The 13,572-nt window shown below is 42.2% G+C and overlaps 1 protein-coding gene across 1 annotated transcript in view; it reads left to right on the top strand.

Annotated features, from left to right (window-relative positions):
• The window catches only part of PCNX2 (pecanex 2), a 291,473-nt gene that overhangs the window by 194,683 nt on the left and 83,218 nt on the right, over positions 1–13,572 (top strand). Inside the window, exon 22 of the mRNA XM_040624241.1 lies at positions 13,376–13,484. Within this exon, the coding sequence (XP_040480175.1) occupies positions 13,376–13,484 (109 nt within the window). The remainder of the gene's footprint in view (positions 1–13,375; positions 13,485–13,572) is intronic.

Here is a 13,572-nt window from a genome sequence, read left to right as displayed (position 1 = left end):
AGAGGCTTCAGGGGGTTCAGGAGAGGTGACAACTCTAGACTCTCCTCACTGAAAGAAACCTCCCTTACTCAGCGGTTGGGAGCGCCCTCCTTAAAACGCTTCCCAAAGGGAGAGCTTAATTGGGTTGCATCAGGCAACATTTTCCTCACAGGGCTGACCACTGGCGTCTGCCATCCTCTGCTGGTTGGATGCTCCTGGTGCTACAGACGTACATATATGGACCTGCAGGTTCCAGATCGTGTCTCTTACCAGGCGCCCATATTTAGGTCAAGAACATCAAGGTCACAGACTTTCCCATTCTTTCCTTCCTTAACCTGTCAGTTTTGGAAATACTTTGATGGACCAAACCACAGTGCTTCTGCCTGAAGAAAGGGTATTGATGATTCTGAGATGATTGCTGTGTAAGTTTAAAACCTCCAGGAGGAAAAAGAGAGTAATTAGCTCTTTTATAAGGAAAATCCATGGCTGTTGCAAGGATCTGGCATGTAAATGAGAATCAGGAAGCAACAAGAACATTTCCACTAAACCCATGCCCGCTATAGCCATGGTTTATATCACTTGACGAGTTGGGGAAACACCTGAAGCTTTCATTCACACACCACTTCACTTTCTGGAAAACACTGCACTTACGTCCACTGTGTGCCTGCCTATACTGCTTATCTGCTGGAAGGTAAGTGTACAACTCTAAATAATACCCAGGGCCTGCTGCCAACGAGCATACACTCCGGTGGGGTACGAAGGAGATAAAAACATACAAAAGGTACTGGTTTTTTTTTTAAGATTTTATGTATTTATTTGAGAGAGAGAACGAGCAGGGAGGAGGGGCAGAGAGAGAAGCAGACTCCCCGCTAAGCAGGAAGCCCGATGTAGGCCTGGATCCCAGGACCCTGAGATCATGACCTGAGCCGAAGGCAGACTCTTAACCTACTGAGTCACCCAGGTGTCCCTAAAAATACTTTTGAAACAATGCCATAAGGGCCATAAATAAATTAACCTATATTTATTGAGCACTTAATATATGCTGAGTCCTGAGATAAAAACTTACCTGGATTATCTCATTTAATCTTTACAATTAGCTTCTGAGATAAGTACCTTTATCTACCTTGCAGATGAGAAAACTAAGGCTCCGTGGAGTGAAATTTGCCCGGGATCACACAGCTAGTGAGAGGCAGGGCTGGGATAGGAACTCAGGTCTGTATGATCCCCCAAGCCTGCTCTTGTCACCAGGATGCTGTGCTACTTTGTATGTGATTTGAAGTGGTAAGCCACAGATCGTGGGGACCTCCAGAGGGAGCAGTTAATTAAGGCAGTGGGCGGAAGGGTCGCAGAAAGAACTTTGGAGAGCTGTCACTTTGAACTACTTTTTAATTCCATTTTACTTTTTCTGCTGACTTATTGTTTATGCCTCTTATTTTTAAGTCATTGCTCTTACATTAAAAATATAAAACTTCAATTCATTGGAATGTAGCTTCAAATAATACTGTACCACTTCATGTGTAGGGGAAGGAATTTCAACAGTTCCCCTTCCCATTTTTTGTGCTGTTGTCATGCATTTAATTTCACATATGGGATAAACACATAATACAGTGTTGCTATTTATGCTTCAGAGCAAAATCGCTCTTTTAGAGCAATTGAAAATAAGAAAAAATATTTTATTGCCACTTATTTCGTTTCGGTTGCTCTGTTTCTTTGCGTAGATCCAGGTTTCCAAACTGTGTCATATTTCTTGTGCCCGAACTTCCTGGAAGAGTTCTTTTAGTGTAGGTCTATAGGCCATGAACTCAGTCAGTTTTATTTGTCTGAGAAAGTATTTCTCTTTCCGTTTTGAAAGATAGTCTCACTGGGTATAGAATTCTATTTTGACAGTCCTACCCCACCCCACCCTTAAAAACCTCCTCCCATTTAGGTGGCTCAGTCATTCAAGCGTCTGACTCTTGATTTCAGCTCAGGTCATGATCTTGGGGTCCTGAGATCAAGCCCTACATTAGGCTCTGCACCCAGTACAAAGTCTGCTTGTCCCCCCCCACTTATCTCTCTCTCTCTCTCTCCCTCAAATAAATAAATAAATAAAATCTTTGACATCATTCCATTTAGCACTTTTAGCACTTAAAAAATGTTGCTCCATTGCCTTCTGCCTTACGTGGTTTCTGATGTAAGTCTTCCATAATTTTTACTGTTGTTTTTCTTTGTATAATATGTCTTTTTGTAGTTGTTGCCTCCAGGATTTTCTCTCTGTCTTTTGTTTTCATCAGTTTGAATAGGGCATGCCTAGTTGTGTGCGGTTTGTTGTTGTTTGGGTATTTATCCTGTGTCATCTGTGCTTTAATTTGTGGCTTAGTGTTTGTCATTACTCTGGACATTTGTTGCCCATTACTTCTTCAAATACGTCTTCGTTCTCCCATTTCTCTTCTCTTTCTGAGGTTCAAACGATGCATATGTTAGATACTTTGATACTGTTATGCAGCTTTTAGATACTCAGTAGTATTTTCTTTTTTTCAATTTTTAACTTTAATTCCAGTTAGCTCACATACAGTGTTATATTATTTTCAAGTGTGTGATACAGTATTCAACACTTCCGTACACTACGCGGTGCTCATCCCAAGTGCGCGCCTTAACCCCCATCACCTATTTCACCCATCCCCGCTCCCCACCCCTCAGGCAACCATCTGTTTGTTCTGTTTCTTGATTTGTCTCTCTCTCTTTTTTCCCCTTTGCTCATGTGTTTTGTTTCTTAAATTCCACATGTGAGCGAAATCATGGTATTTGTCTTTCTCTGACTGACTTATTTCATTATACTCTCCAGCTCCATCTATGTCATTGCAAATGGGAAGATTTTGTTCTCTTTATGGCTGAATAATATTCCATTATATGTATATACCACATCTTCTTTACCCATTCATCAATCAATGAACACAAAAGCTGCTTCCATATCTTGGCTATTGTAAATACTGCTACTATAAACATAGGGGTGCCTGTACCCCTTTGAATTAATGTTGTTGTATTCTTTGGGTAAATAGTATGATTGCTGGGTCATAGGCTAGTTTGATTTTTAACTTTTTGAGGAAACGCCATACTGTTTTCCACAGTGGCTGCACCAGTTTGCATTCCCACCAACAGTGCACAAAGATTCCTTTTTCTCCACATTCTCAACAATACCTGTTCTTTCTTGTGTTGTTGAGTTTAGCCTTTTTGTGATATCTCACTGTGGTTTCAATTTGTGTTTCCCTGATGAGGAGTGATGCTGAGCAGCTTTCCATGTGTCTGTAGCCATCTGGATGTCTTCTGTGGAAAATGTCTTCATGTCTTCTGCCCATTTTTTAATCATATTATTTATTTTTGGGGTGTTGAGTTTTGTAAGTTCTTTATATATTTTGGATACTAACCCTTTATCAGATATGTCATTTGCAAATATCTTTTCCCATTCCATAGATTGCCTTTTAGTTTTGTTGATTGTTTCCTTCATTTTGCAGAGGACTTTTATTTTTATATATTCCCAATAGCTTATTTTTTGCTTTTGTTTCCCTTGCATCAGAGACCTATCTAGAAAAAAGTTGCTACAGCTGATGTCAGAAAGTTACTGTCTGTGTTCTCTCCTAGGATTTTCATAGTTTCGGGTCTCACAGTTAGGTCTTTCATACATTTTGAATTTATTTTTGTGTATGGTGTAAGAATATTTGAATTTGAATTCACTCAGTTTTATCTTTGTGTTTAGGTTTAGGTCATTTCTGTTGACCTATAATCAAGTTCATCGATCATTCCCTTGACTGTGTTAGTGTGATGAGCTTGCTGAAAGCATTCTATGTCTCTGTTATGGTGTTTCCCTTTCCATCATTTCTATTTGAGTCTTCCTTTTATAGTTTCCATCTCTGTGCTAAAATTATCCATCTACCCTTTCATATTATACACCTCTTTCTGTTTGAGCCCTTAACATATCATCATAGTTCTTTTAACTTTCCTGTCAGAAAGTTCCAACATGAGTATCATATCTGAGTCTTGCACTGATTGTTGCTTTGTCTTTTAGGAGTATACTTTTTCTTGCCTTTTTGTATACCTTATAATTTTTTGTTGAAAGCTAGACATCTTGTGGAGGACCACGGCAAATAAAATAAATGGTTTTTATGCCTAGAACTAAGCACACCTTCCCTTCCGCTAGGTTTTTAGTGCAGGTACCTGTTTGTATCTCAGACCTTGCTTTCTCTGGCTTCAGTTATCATGTACAGAGTGGGGGGAGGGGGTTGTAGTCTGACATCCCGCTCTGTACAGCACTAGGGGGCCCACTGCAGACCGTGTGTCCACCCCAGGGGTCAAGGTCTGGTGAGTGCGCTGGATTAACAGCCACTGCACTGGCTCTGTGTGATGTTTTAGAGAAGCGTATGAAATTTTCTCCAGCTGTGGTTTTAAATTAATTTTTGCAACCTAGATGTCTATCAATAGTAAAATGATTCAATAGGTTGTCTAGCCAAACAATGGAGTATTAGGCAGCTAATTAGGTGTTGGGCAGAGCAGTTTGTACCAATGTTGGAAACATCAAGCTTCTAGGGTGCCTGCGTGGCTCAGTCAGTTGAGCCTCGAATCTTGATTTTGGATTGAGTCTTAAAAAAAACATGAAATTTCAGAGGAGTATTTACTGTTAATCCAGTTTAAATTAAACAAATACATATATATATATATATATATATATATATATATATATATATATACACACATTTGTACATATGCATGGGTAGAAAATGCCAAGAAGGATAACTCCGCAGCCATCACTAACTGTGGCTTGTACTGGAAATTAAGTCAGAACGAGGTGGATAACGAAACTTTTTTGCTTACACTTTATGTAATTCTGAACTACTTGGTATTTTTTCAGTGAGACTGTATTATTATATTTTTATTAAAAAAAGCATACATTTTCAAAGTCCAGGTGCTTAAAGCAGAAAGCTTCCATTATATGGAACATCACTGCATGAATCACCTTATTTCTATGTGAACTAGATTGAGGAAATGTTTGCACAGGTATCAGATCTCAGGAGAGTACATAATTGAGATGTACTGGAGGCCTGTGGTGGATGGCATGGGCAGGAGGGCATTCGGACTTGATGGAGGAAAAGCTGCCTCTTAGCTGCGTGTAATAGTAGTATTGGCCTCGCTCATTAAAATGCTAAGCACCCGGTGTCCTGATAGAGGCTTATGGACTTGGTCCTTGCACCTAGTTCCTAGAGGCAGGATTTGCCTCCCATGGGATGATAATGGACCTTCGAGAGGGAAGAAGCCCCCCCAAACCATCCAGAAAGCTGTCTTTTCTTAAATCAAATCCATAACAAAGGCAGGAAAACTCTGTCCTACATAGAGTAGTTGAATGAAGGCTAAGGTAAGGAATTGAAAGGATTGAGGATGGAAGAGGCAGGCAGGATGTACGCATAAACTACACGGTTTCTCCTACGTCGCTCCAAGGTCAATGTGAACAGTCGGCTTAAAGAACAAAGATAACTCTCTCGCTCCTGTTTCTTCTATGTTGAGTCCCTCCTTGTCTCCTTCCTCAGTGATTCACCTCCCCACCCCCTGAGCCCACACTCCTGCTGGCCACCAGAAGCAGAAACACACCCATGGATGCTGGGTTCCGTGTAATTCCTAGTTCTCAGGGGTCTTGAGAAGACCTTTCCGTTTCGTGCATTCACAGCTCTTGGTAGATTATAAAACTTCACGGTGCAATGGTGACTTCATTTGCATCTACGGATACACTAATGAGCAGTTATGAAATGGGAACCTAACTAATGTTTTCTGTCATGTTCTCCTAGGGGTCTGAATTGATCTGGCTGCATCAGGTCGGCTAATCAGAGCATCAGGGCTCGGTGCATTTTCGTTCATGAGCTGCACATTCATTTGCCTAAACAGCCCACCCCTGCGGGGGACTCTCATCCGCCATCATCCCTATTTCTCTCCTCAGCTTCATTTTCCAAACTGCACCTCACAGGTGATAAACTATAAATTATTACCCCGGGTTCCTTTTTCCTTTCTTAGATTTAGATTTTAGTTTCCTTTAATGGTTCTACTTTCACTTTTCCGGTGTAGGTTAATCAGATTCATCTCGCTTGATACCTCTGGCCTGAATAATTCTGATGTTTTATATTCTACTATTAAATACAGCATGTTGAATGTAATATGGCATGGATATCCTTCATCAGGTGTAAGAGAAACTCTTTTATTACTAGATTGGAAGGGATATGTTTCAGTGAGTGTTGAGTTTATTTTTCCATATCCTTCCTGCATCATACGGTTTTTCTTTTTTTACTTTCTTCGTTTTGTGAATTATATTGACATTCTTCTAGTATTAAGCCATTATGAGGGGTGCCTGAGTGGCTCAGTCATTTAAGCGTCTGCCTTCAGCTCAGGTCATGATCCCAGGGTCCTGAGGTTGAGCCTGTGTCTGGCTCTCTGCTCAGTGGGGAGTCTGCTTCTTCCTCTCCTGCTCCCCCTGCCTGTGCTCTCTCTCTCTGTCAAATAAATGAATAAAATCTTTTAAAAAAAAGCCATTATGAGATGAACCAAATTTGATTATGATTACTTTTATACATTTATAGATTAATTTTGTAAATATTTTATTGAGTTCTGCATTATATTAATAGATAAGAACATCTATAATATCCTTTATTATGATATTCTTGTTCATTTTTTATATTAAAAATATATAATATATAATATATTATATATATACATACATATATGCATTACATATATATGTATATATATACATTATATATATGTAATATGTATATATATAATATAATACAATATAAACTGTGAAGTTTTTCCAAGATGTACATTTTTTTTTAAAGATTTTATTTATTTATTTGACAGAGAGAGAGACAGCCAGCGAGAGAGGGAACACAAGCAGGGGGAGTGGGAGAGGAAGAAGCAGGCTCCTAGCGGAGAAGCCTGATGTGGGGCTCGATCCCAGAACACCGGGATCACACCCTGAGCCGAAGGCAGACACTCAACGACTGAGCCACCCAGGCGCCCCTAAGATGTACATTTTTAAGGCTGTATTTTTCCCTCTACAAAGTGCTTTCGTTGGGTCATGAGTTATGATTGGTACTAGTGCTTTTTATTGTCATTCATTTTTAAAAAACATTTAACTAATTAATTTTTTATAAAGAAACAGAGAGGGTGGGGCAGAGAGAGAAGGAGAGAATCTCGAGTAGACTCCATGCTGAGCACGGTGCCCAACACAGGGCTCAGTCCCATGACCCTTAGATCACGACCTGAGCCGAAACCAAGAGTCCGACGTTCAACCACCCAGCCACCCCTTATTGTTATTCATTTTCTACATGTTACCATTTTTAAATAATTCAGTGTCTTACTTGTTGAGGACACACCTAAATGCAAAGTTTGTGATCGTTGCTGGTATTATTTTGCCATCATTTTATTATTGACTTCATATGTGATTTCTAAAGAAGTTTGCATGATACTAATTCTCAGCACTGGTTAGGACCTCTTTCCAGTAAGTCATCAATTTTTTAAAATGCATATATGCTTCAACATTTTATTCTTCTCTTTCAGTTGACTGCAGGATTCAAATATGTCTATCTCTTAGACAAAGCTTAGGAATTCTATTGGCCAAATGTTTTCTATGCTTATTTATTTATTGTCTAATTAAACTATCATTTTCTGAAATGCATGTCCTAAAAATCTCCCCTCTTATACATTACGATGGCTAACGTTTTGGTGTATTATGGATGACAGATTCTACTCTACACTAGGAGGAAGGCAAAGGTTTTTGCTTTTTCCCAGCACTGGTAGGTGGGGTTTTTCTAATTCACTTTTTTTTTGTGGGCATGGCAGCCAGCCCTTCAAGTCGATTAAAATCCAAGTCCTAAGCTGCCCACACCCACGTTTTATCCTCTTGGGGTCATTCCAGTGTCAGTTCAGACTTATTTTTCTCATCTTATTTTATTTTTTTTTTAATATTTTATTTATTTGAGAGAGAGCATGAATGAGGGTGGGGAGGGGCAGAGGAAGAGGGAGAAGCAGGCTCCCTTCCCACTGAGCAGGGAGCCCATTGCAGAGCTCAATCCCAGGACCCCAAGATCATGACCTGAGCTGAAGGTAGACACAACCCACTGAGCCACCCAGGCGCCCCTATTTTTCTCCTCTTAAATTCCCTTTTTGGTTCTTACTATTGGAAGTTTTCCCTTCTTTTGACTTCAACTATTAATTACGTCTTTCCTTACAATCTTTTAGATTATTTCTATAATTTTTACAGTGGGATGGTGACCTTTGTGCATTACCATGCTCCCTGAAGCACATCGATATTTGGCTAAACTGTGTGCTATTTAATAAGCTCCCAGCACACATTGTATACAGAAATAGAATGTGTTTCTGATCTTCTGAAATTCAATCTTGTAAACCGTTGTAACCCTACCTGAATATGGTTACTTAACTTACAAAATTCTAATGCATCTTGCCAGGCTTTATTTGAGAATGTTTCTGTTTTAAAGTTAATGTCCCCATATTTAATTATCATGTTTGCTGTTATCAATCTGTTATTCTGTAAAAGTGGTGCTCCCCCTTCCCCCAAAAGTGGTGTCCCACATTTGAGGTGTTACTAGCTCTGCTTTTTCCATTTCTTCTTGAACATTTTTCTGCTCCTCATATCACCTCCTTCCCAAGCACTCAGTAGCTTCTGTTCCCTCCGTGTTCTCTCATCCTGAGCTCAGTGCAGCTTTGACTCAGCGGCTGGTTCCTGGGACTCCTTTCAGCCCTGTGTGCCTCCTCACGTTCAGACGTTCATAATCACAAGCTGCATATCTTTCTGAGAAGGAAACTAGCTGAATCTGACCACAGAATGAAAAAGAAGGAGGAGGAGAAGAAGAAGAAGAAGAAGAAGAAGAAGAAGAAGAAGAAGAAGAAGAAGAAGAAGAAGAAGAGAGAAGTTATGCGATACAGCTACTCTGGGAGACAGTAAGGCTAGGGTTAGGGTTAGGGTTAGAGCAATAGGAGGAAAGGTGGTGGTTGGGATTGGGAAGAAAAATCCCACTTTCATCGAATGGAATAGCTTATGTGCAGCTCCCTAAGATAGTGTTCAATATAAAAATGTCCAAAAAATTGTGAGTTTTTTTGCTGGTGGGGGAGTGTCCCCCGAGGAAAGGTGGCATTCGTCTTGTTTCAAAATGTATTAGGCAAGGAAAAGGATTGGATCATCCTTATTTAGTGACATTTTTCTCAAGATAGTTAGTGAACGTGTGCAGATGGCATAATAACATATGCCCATAGCAGAGGTATAACAGCACTGTCTACACCTGATGGACAAGATAGTCCCAGAAAGGGTCATTGGAAGTGAGAATATATATGGTGCCTTTCTTTGGAAAATAGCCAGAATCATTCCACTGTGACCTTATTTACTGTTTTCCTAGTGTTTTCAGTGGAAAAGGCCCAAATGATTTTGTTTTCTCTTGTAGTCATACTCGGGTAACTTGTGAAGTGCTTTCATAGGGCTGAGATTTAGGATCTTGGAAGCAGAACATTAGAAGTGAGATAAGCTTCATAAAAGCAGAGGCCTTGAACTGTCTACAGAGATGTAATTTCATAGCTACTCTAAGTGGGATTTCTATTCAAAGTGCTTCAGGGCAGTGTTACACTGTATGTGGCGGCACTTACTGGAAAGGTGTTAATGTTGCTGTTTCCACTGAATCCATCTCATCTTAAATGCTTCATGATTCTATACACAATGGTCTAATAGGACGTCAAGTGCCTCTTCATATCCGCTCTTCATTAGTGTTCAACATTTAGGCTTCCTTTTGTGCTTAGGCATCACTGTTTGAATACCCACGGATTTTTCATTCTTTCCCTTGATTTCACTCTTGAAGGGAAGGATGAAGTGTAAAGGGAAAATACAAAGTTGGGTCTTTTTCACCCGGAGCGTACCTCTCCACACTTCTAGGAATACAATACAGAAGCCATAGCCATCTTCTTGCAGCTGTGCCTTTCTGAGAGCCACTTGAATGTTTCCAGGCTTGTTGGGATGGTGTTGGATTTTATTAATTGGGCATTTACACTGAAAGGGACGTTCCAGGATGGATCAGAGCTCTTCGTCACTGTGCGCATGGAGAAGAGGTCCCTGATGGTGGCCGTGGCCACGTTTGCCATGTCCACGTTTGGGACCCTGTCCCTTGGTAGAGGAGTTGCCGTCCTCCGCTGCTGCGTGTCAGGCAGGTTTTCCTGCCGCTGTCTTTAAGAAGGGCTCCTGGCCTCGACGAGACACGGTGAGGTTTGGTGGTAGAAATATCCACCACCAGGCAGAGAACGAGGCCAGCACTTTGACCTCTGGTTTCACATGGGCCAGTGATTCACTTCTGACCTAAGCAGCCCATGTGGCCCCCTGACTCTGGTTCCCTCCTCTGGAAACTAGGAGGACCTACACTTGGTAAGTCTCCATTGTTTTAAAGGGAGGCTCTAGAATTTCCTGATTGCGAGCCAAGTACATCCTCAGAATATGACCTCTACTTGTCCCAGCAGCTATCTGTCAGATTCTCATATTGCACTTACAATTGTCAGGCACTGGTCTAAGTCCTGAACAAGGATGAAGTCACTCAATCCTCAGACGACACTGTAAGGAAGTCCTGTTATCATCCCCGTGGCAGATGCCAGCTGGGATTCAGGCTCAGGCAGCCTGTCCTCAAGCCCTTGAACATCGCACCGTGTTGACATCTGTGACATCTACAGTGCATCCTTTTTCTGGGGGGCTTTGGGGAGGAGATTAAATCCTGTGTTTGGAGGAATCCTAGACATGCAAAGAACTGGCATTCAGGCGTTCTGGTTCCTTCACTGAGAACGGCAGAGTCTATTTTATGAGCCTCATATTGAAAATCTTTCACAAAACTTGTATTTTATTCTGCATAAGGTTTATGAAAAAGCCGAGGCATCGACACAGGACAAGAGCAAAGATACCTGGGGTCTCAGCTGCAATTAGAGCATGAGAGTGCGTGTGCCTGATTACTGGTTTTGCTTATATGTAAATACAAGTCGCTGTGCTAAGCAAAAAATAATTGTAATAGATTCGTTGAATCATAATGCAGCCAAGTTTCACTTAGAGCTTTAAACTTGCAGATGAGGCTTTCCCTAGGGCTCCTGTCTGATTGTAGTTGCTGTGCCTGACCTACTTATCAGCTTTTCACAAGGTGGCTGAAAAGCCTCCCAGAATAGAGTCATACATGGAAAATCCTCCAGGAGTAACTCTCCATAACCGCTGATTCACTGGTCGGGTATTTGGGGGGTCATGCATCACATAAGGTAATCTCGTTCAGACTTGTAGTTTTCACGTAGGCACCAGTCGCAAAGTTAATTCTGAATAACTAGACTTGACAGTGGAGTGACTAGAGGGTTTCAGATCCAGAGGCATTTTGTGTGCTAGAATTTGGTTAGGTGTGACTGAGCAAATTAATGCGACAGAGCCCGGCACCACTTCTCGGGACTTTGGCTTTTGATGTAACCCAGTGTCATGCACTGAGAGTTTCCCCTTTGGTGATCAGCGTGTCCCTCTCTAGTTGGGTTCATGGCAGGGATTGAAAGGAAATGATATTGGCCTTTAAAGAAAATACTCTGTCTTAAGAGGAGTCAAGCATTTGAGTCTGTGTTAGAACTGTCTGTCTCAGTCTGTACAAGTCACCTAGTGACTGGTGAAAAATCAAGTGGTAGGGAGAAGACTATTCTTGTCTGTGAACCTTAGAGATGTGACCTGGAACAGACATAACAGAATAAACTACCATCTTCTCAACTGTTGGAATATTAAGTCACTGGGAACTGGCAGTCCCATCCAGAATGGATTCAGGAAGCTCAAACCGACCCCAGGATTAGAACTAGAGTGGCCTTTCTGAAAGAACTTGGAAAGCCAATTGCAGTCAGCCCTCTGCAGTCCATGCATGTGAACAAGAGTAAAGAATGTGAAAAGTTATTAGCAAAAACCATACGTCTGTGTTTCTCTCCCAGACTCATACTCTTTACAGTTATTCAGGTCCAAGTACGTCACCTTTCTCTCCCATTGTCCTTTCCTTGTTTGCCCTCCCCACTTTCTCTATTTTGTTCCTGTCCCCCACCTCAGTGGCCTTCCCCGCTCTCTCTCTCTCTACTCCACTGCTTCATCACTGGGTTTGTGGACACACAGAGACCCCTGGGGTTCTGGTCCTAACTGACTGCCTCTCGCTCCTTACGAACTCCCTGTTTACTGTGCCATTACAGGACTTTTTCCCTTGGTTCCTCTTCTGTGGCCTGTCGAACGATGTTTAACTCCACTCTGGAGTTATTCTCTAGCACTGGGATGTCAGTGAGAGAAAGGGGAAGCAAGAAAGGCGAGAGGAAGATCTGGAGAGGTCTCTGATGAGCCTCACCTGCCTCGCCCCACTTTCATGGAACAATTCAGAGCAACCTCATCTTTCGGTCCCCATATCACAAGGTTGGCCTTCTGCTGCCCAGCTAAGTGATCTCGGTGCTTCGAGCCTTTCCTTAATGGCCCTGCTTCCCAACCTTTGCCTTCTTTTCACGGTGCTCTTCTCTTGTCCTACATAATACCTGTGGAGCCTAATTAAGAGCTCCATTTTTTCTTCTCTTTTCACATCCGGGCCTTGGGGAATCTATTTTATTATCTTCTATGCTAGCCAGTCTAGGAACAAACACCTCGTGCCTGAAGTTTCCATGAGGCACGAAGAGTGTATGTCTGTGGAGTTGGGGGAAGATGCTGGTAGGATGCTTAGTGCGCGCGGACGCAACAGCCGTGGAATTCCACATCGGGGGTTCATCTGTCGCTTCTTACCACAAAGCAGAGGGCCCCCGCCTGGCGCACCCATTCTTGTCCATCCTTCTCGGTACGTTCCTGTTCTGAATCTCGAGCATCCTTCATCCACGTGAGGTCTCTCCTTTTCACCCCCTGCAACTCCCCAGAACTCCGTGTTTTCCTGTGCTGCCTGGTCGAGCGTAGTCTCGGCTTTCTGAAGTGCTTTGTAACTGGCACTTCGGTGGTACGGAGCTCTTGTCTCCTGCAAGAGCCTTGAAGGGTTTGAAGTTGAACTTACCACACAGAAACCCGAGCAGTGGCCATGATGATAGGTTTTTGTATGAATCTCCCCTAAAAGACCCAATACGAAGGCTGGAAGAGCAAACTGTGTGCGCTCCTCCGAGAAAGGCAGAGACGTACAGACTCGCTGCAGTATTAACCTGGGGACGTGAACCACACGGGGTTCCCTCAGCAGCTGCCTTGCCTGTAGGACAAAGGAAGGTAAGAGTAAGAGGGAGAACACTAGCTCAGCCGCCCCCTTCTCGCTGTAAGTGACCTTGACTCAGCTGCCACCCCGGTTGTCCTCTCTGATGAATCTTTTCCTTCTTCTGCTTTCAGCTCGGGGACCTGCTTCAGAAGTTACAGTTCGTCATGACGTACGTGGCTCCTTGGCAGATGGCTTGGGGTTCTTCATTTCACGTGTTTGCTCAGCTCTTTGCCGTCCCTCGTATCCTTTGTGCTTCTATTTTCACCCGCAAGCTGAGACTCACATTTTTACGGATGCAAGCTTTTCATTGAACCCTGGCAATGAAAAG

Source organism: Ursus maritimus, unplaced genomic scaffold (assembly GCF_017311325.1).
Source record: "Ursus maritimus isolate PB19 unplaced genomic scaffold, ASM1731132v1 scaffold_7, whole genome shotgun sequence".
Classification (NCBI taxonomy): Eukaryota; Metazoa; Chordata; class Mammalia; order Carnivora; family Ursidae; genus Ursus; species Ursus maritimus.
This window is presented reverse-complemented; position numbering and strand designations above follow the sequence as displayed.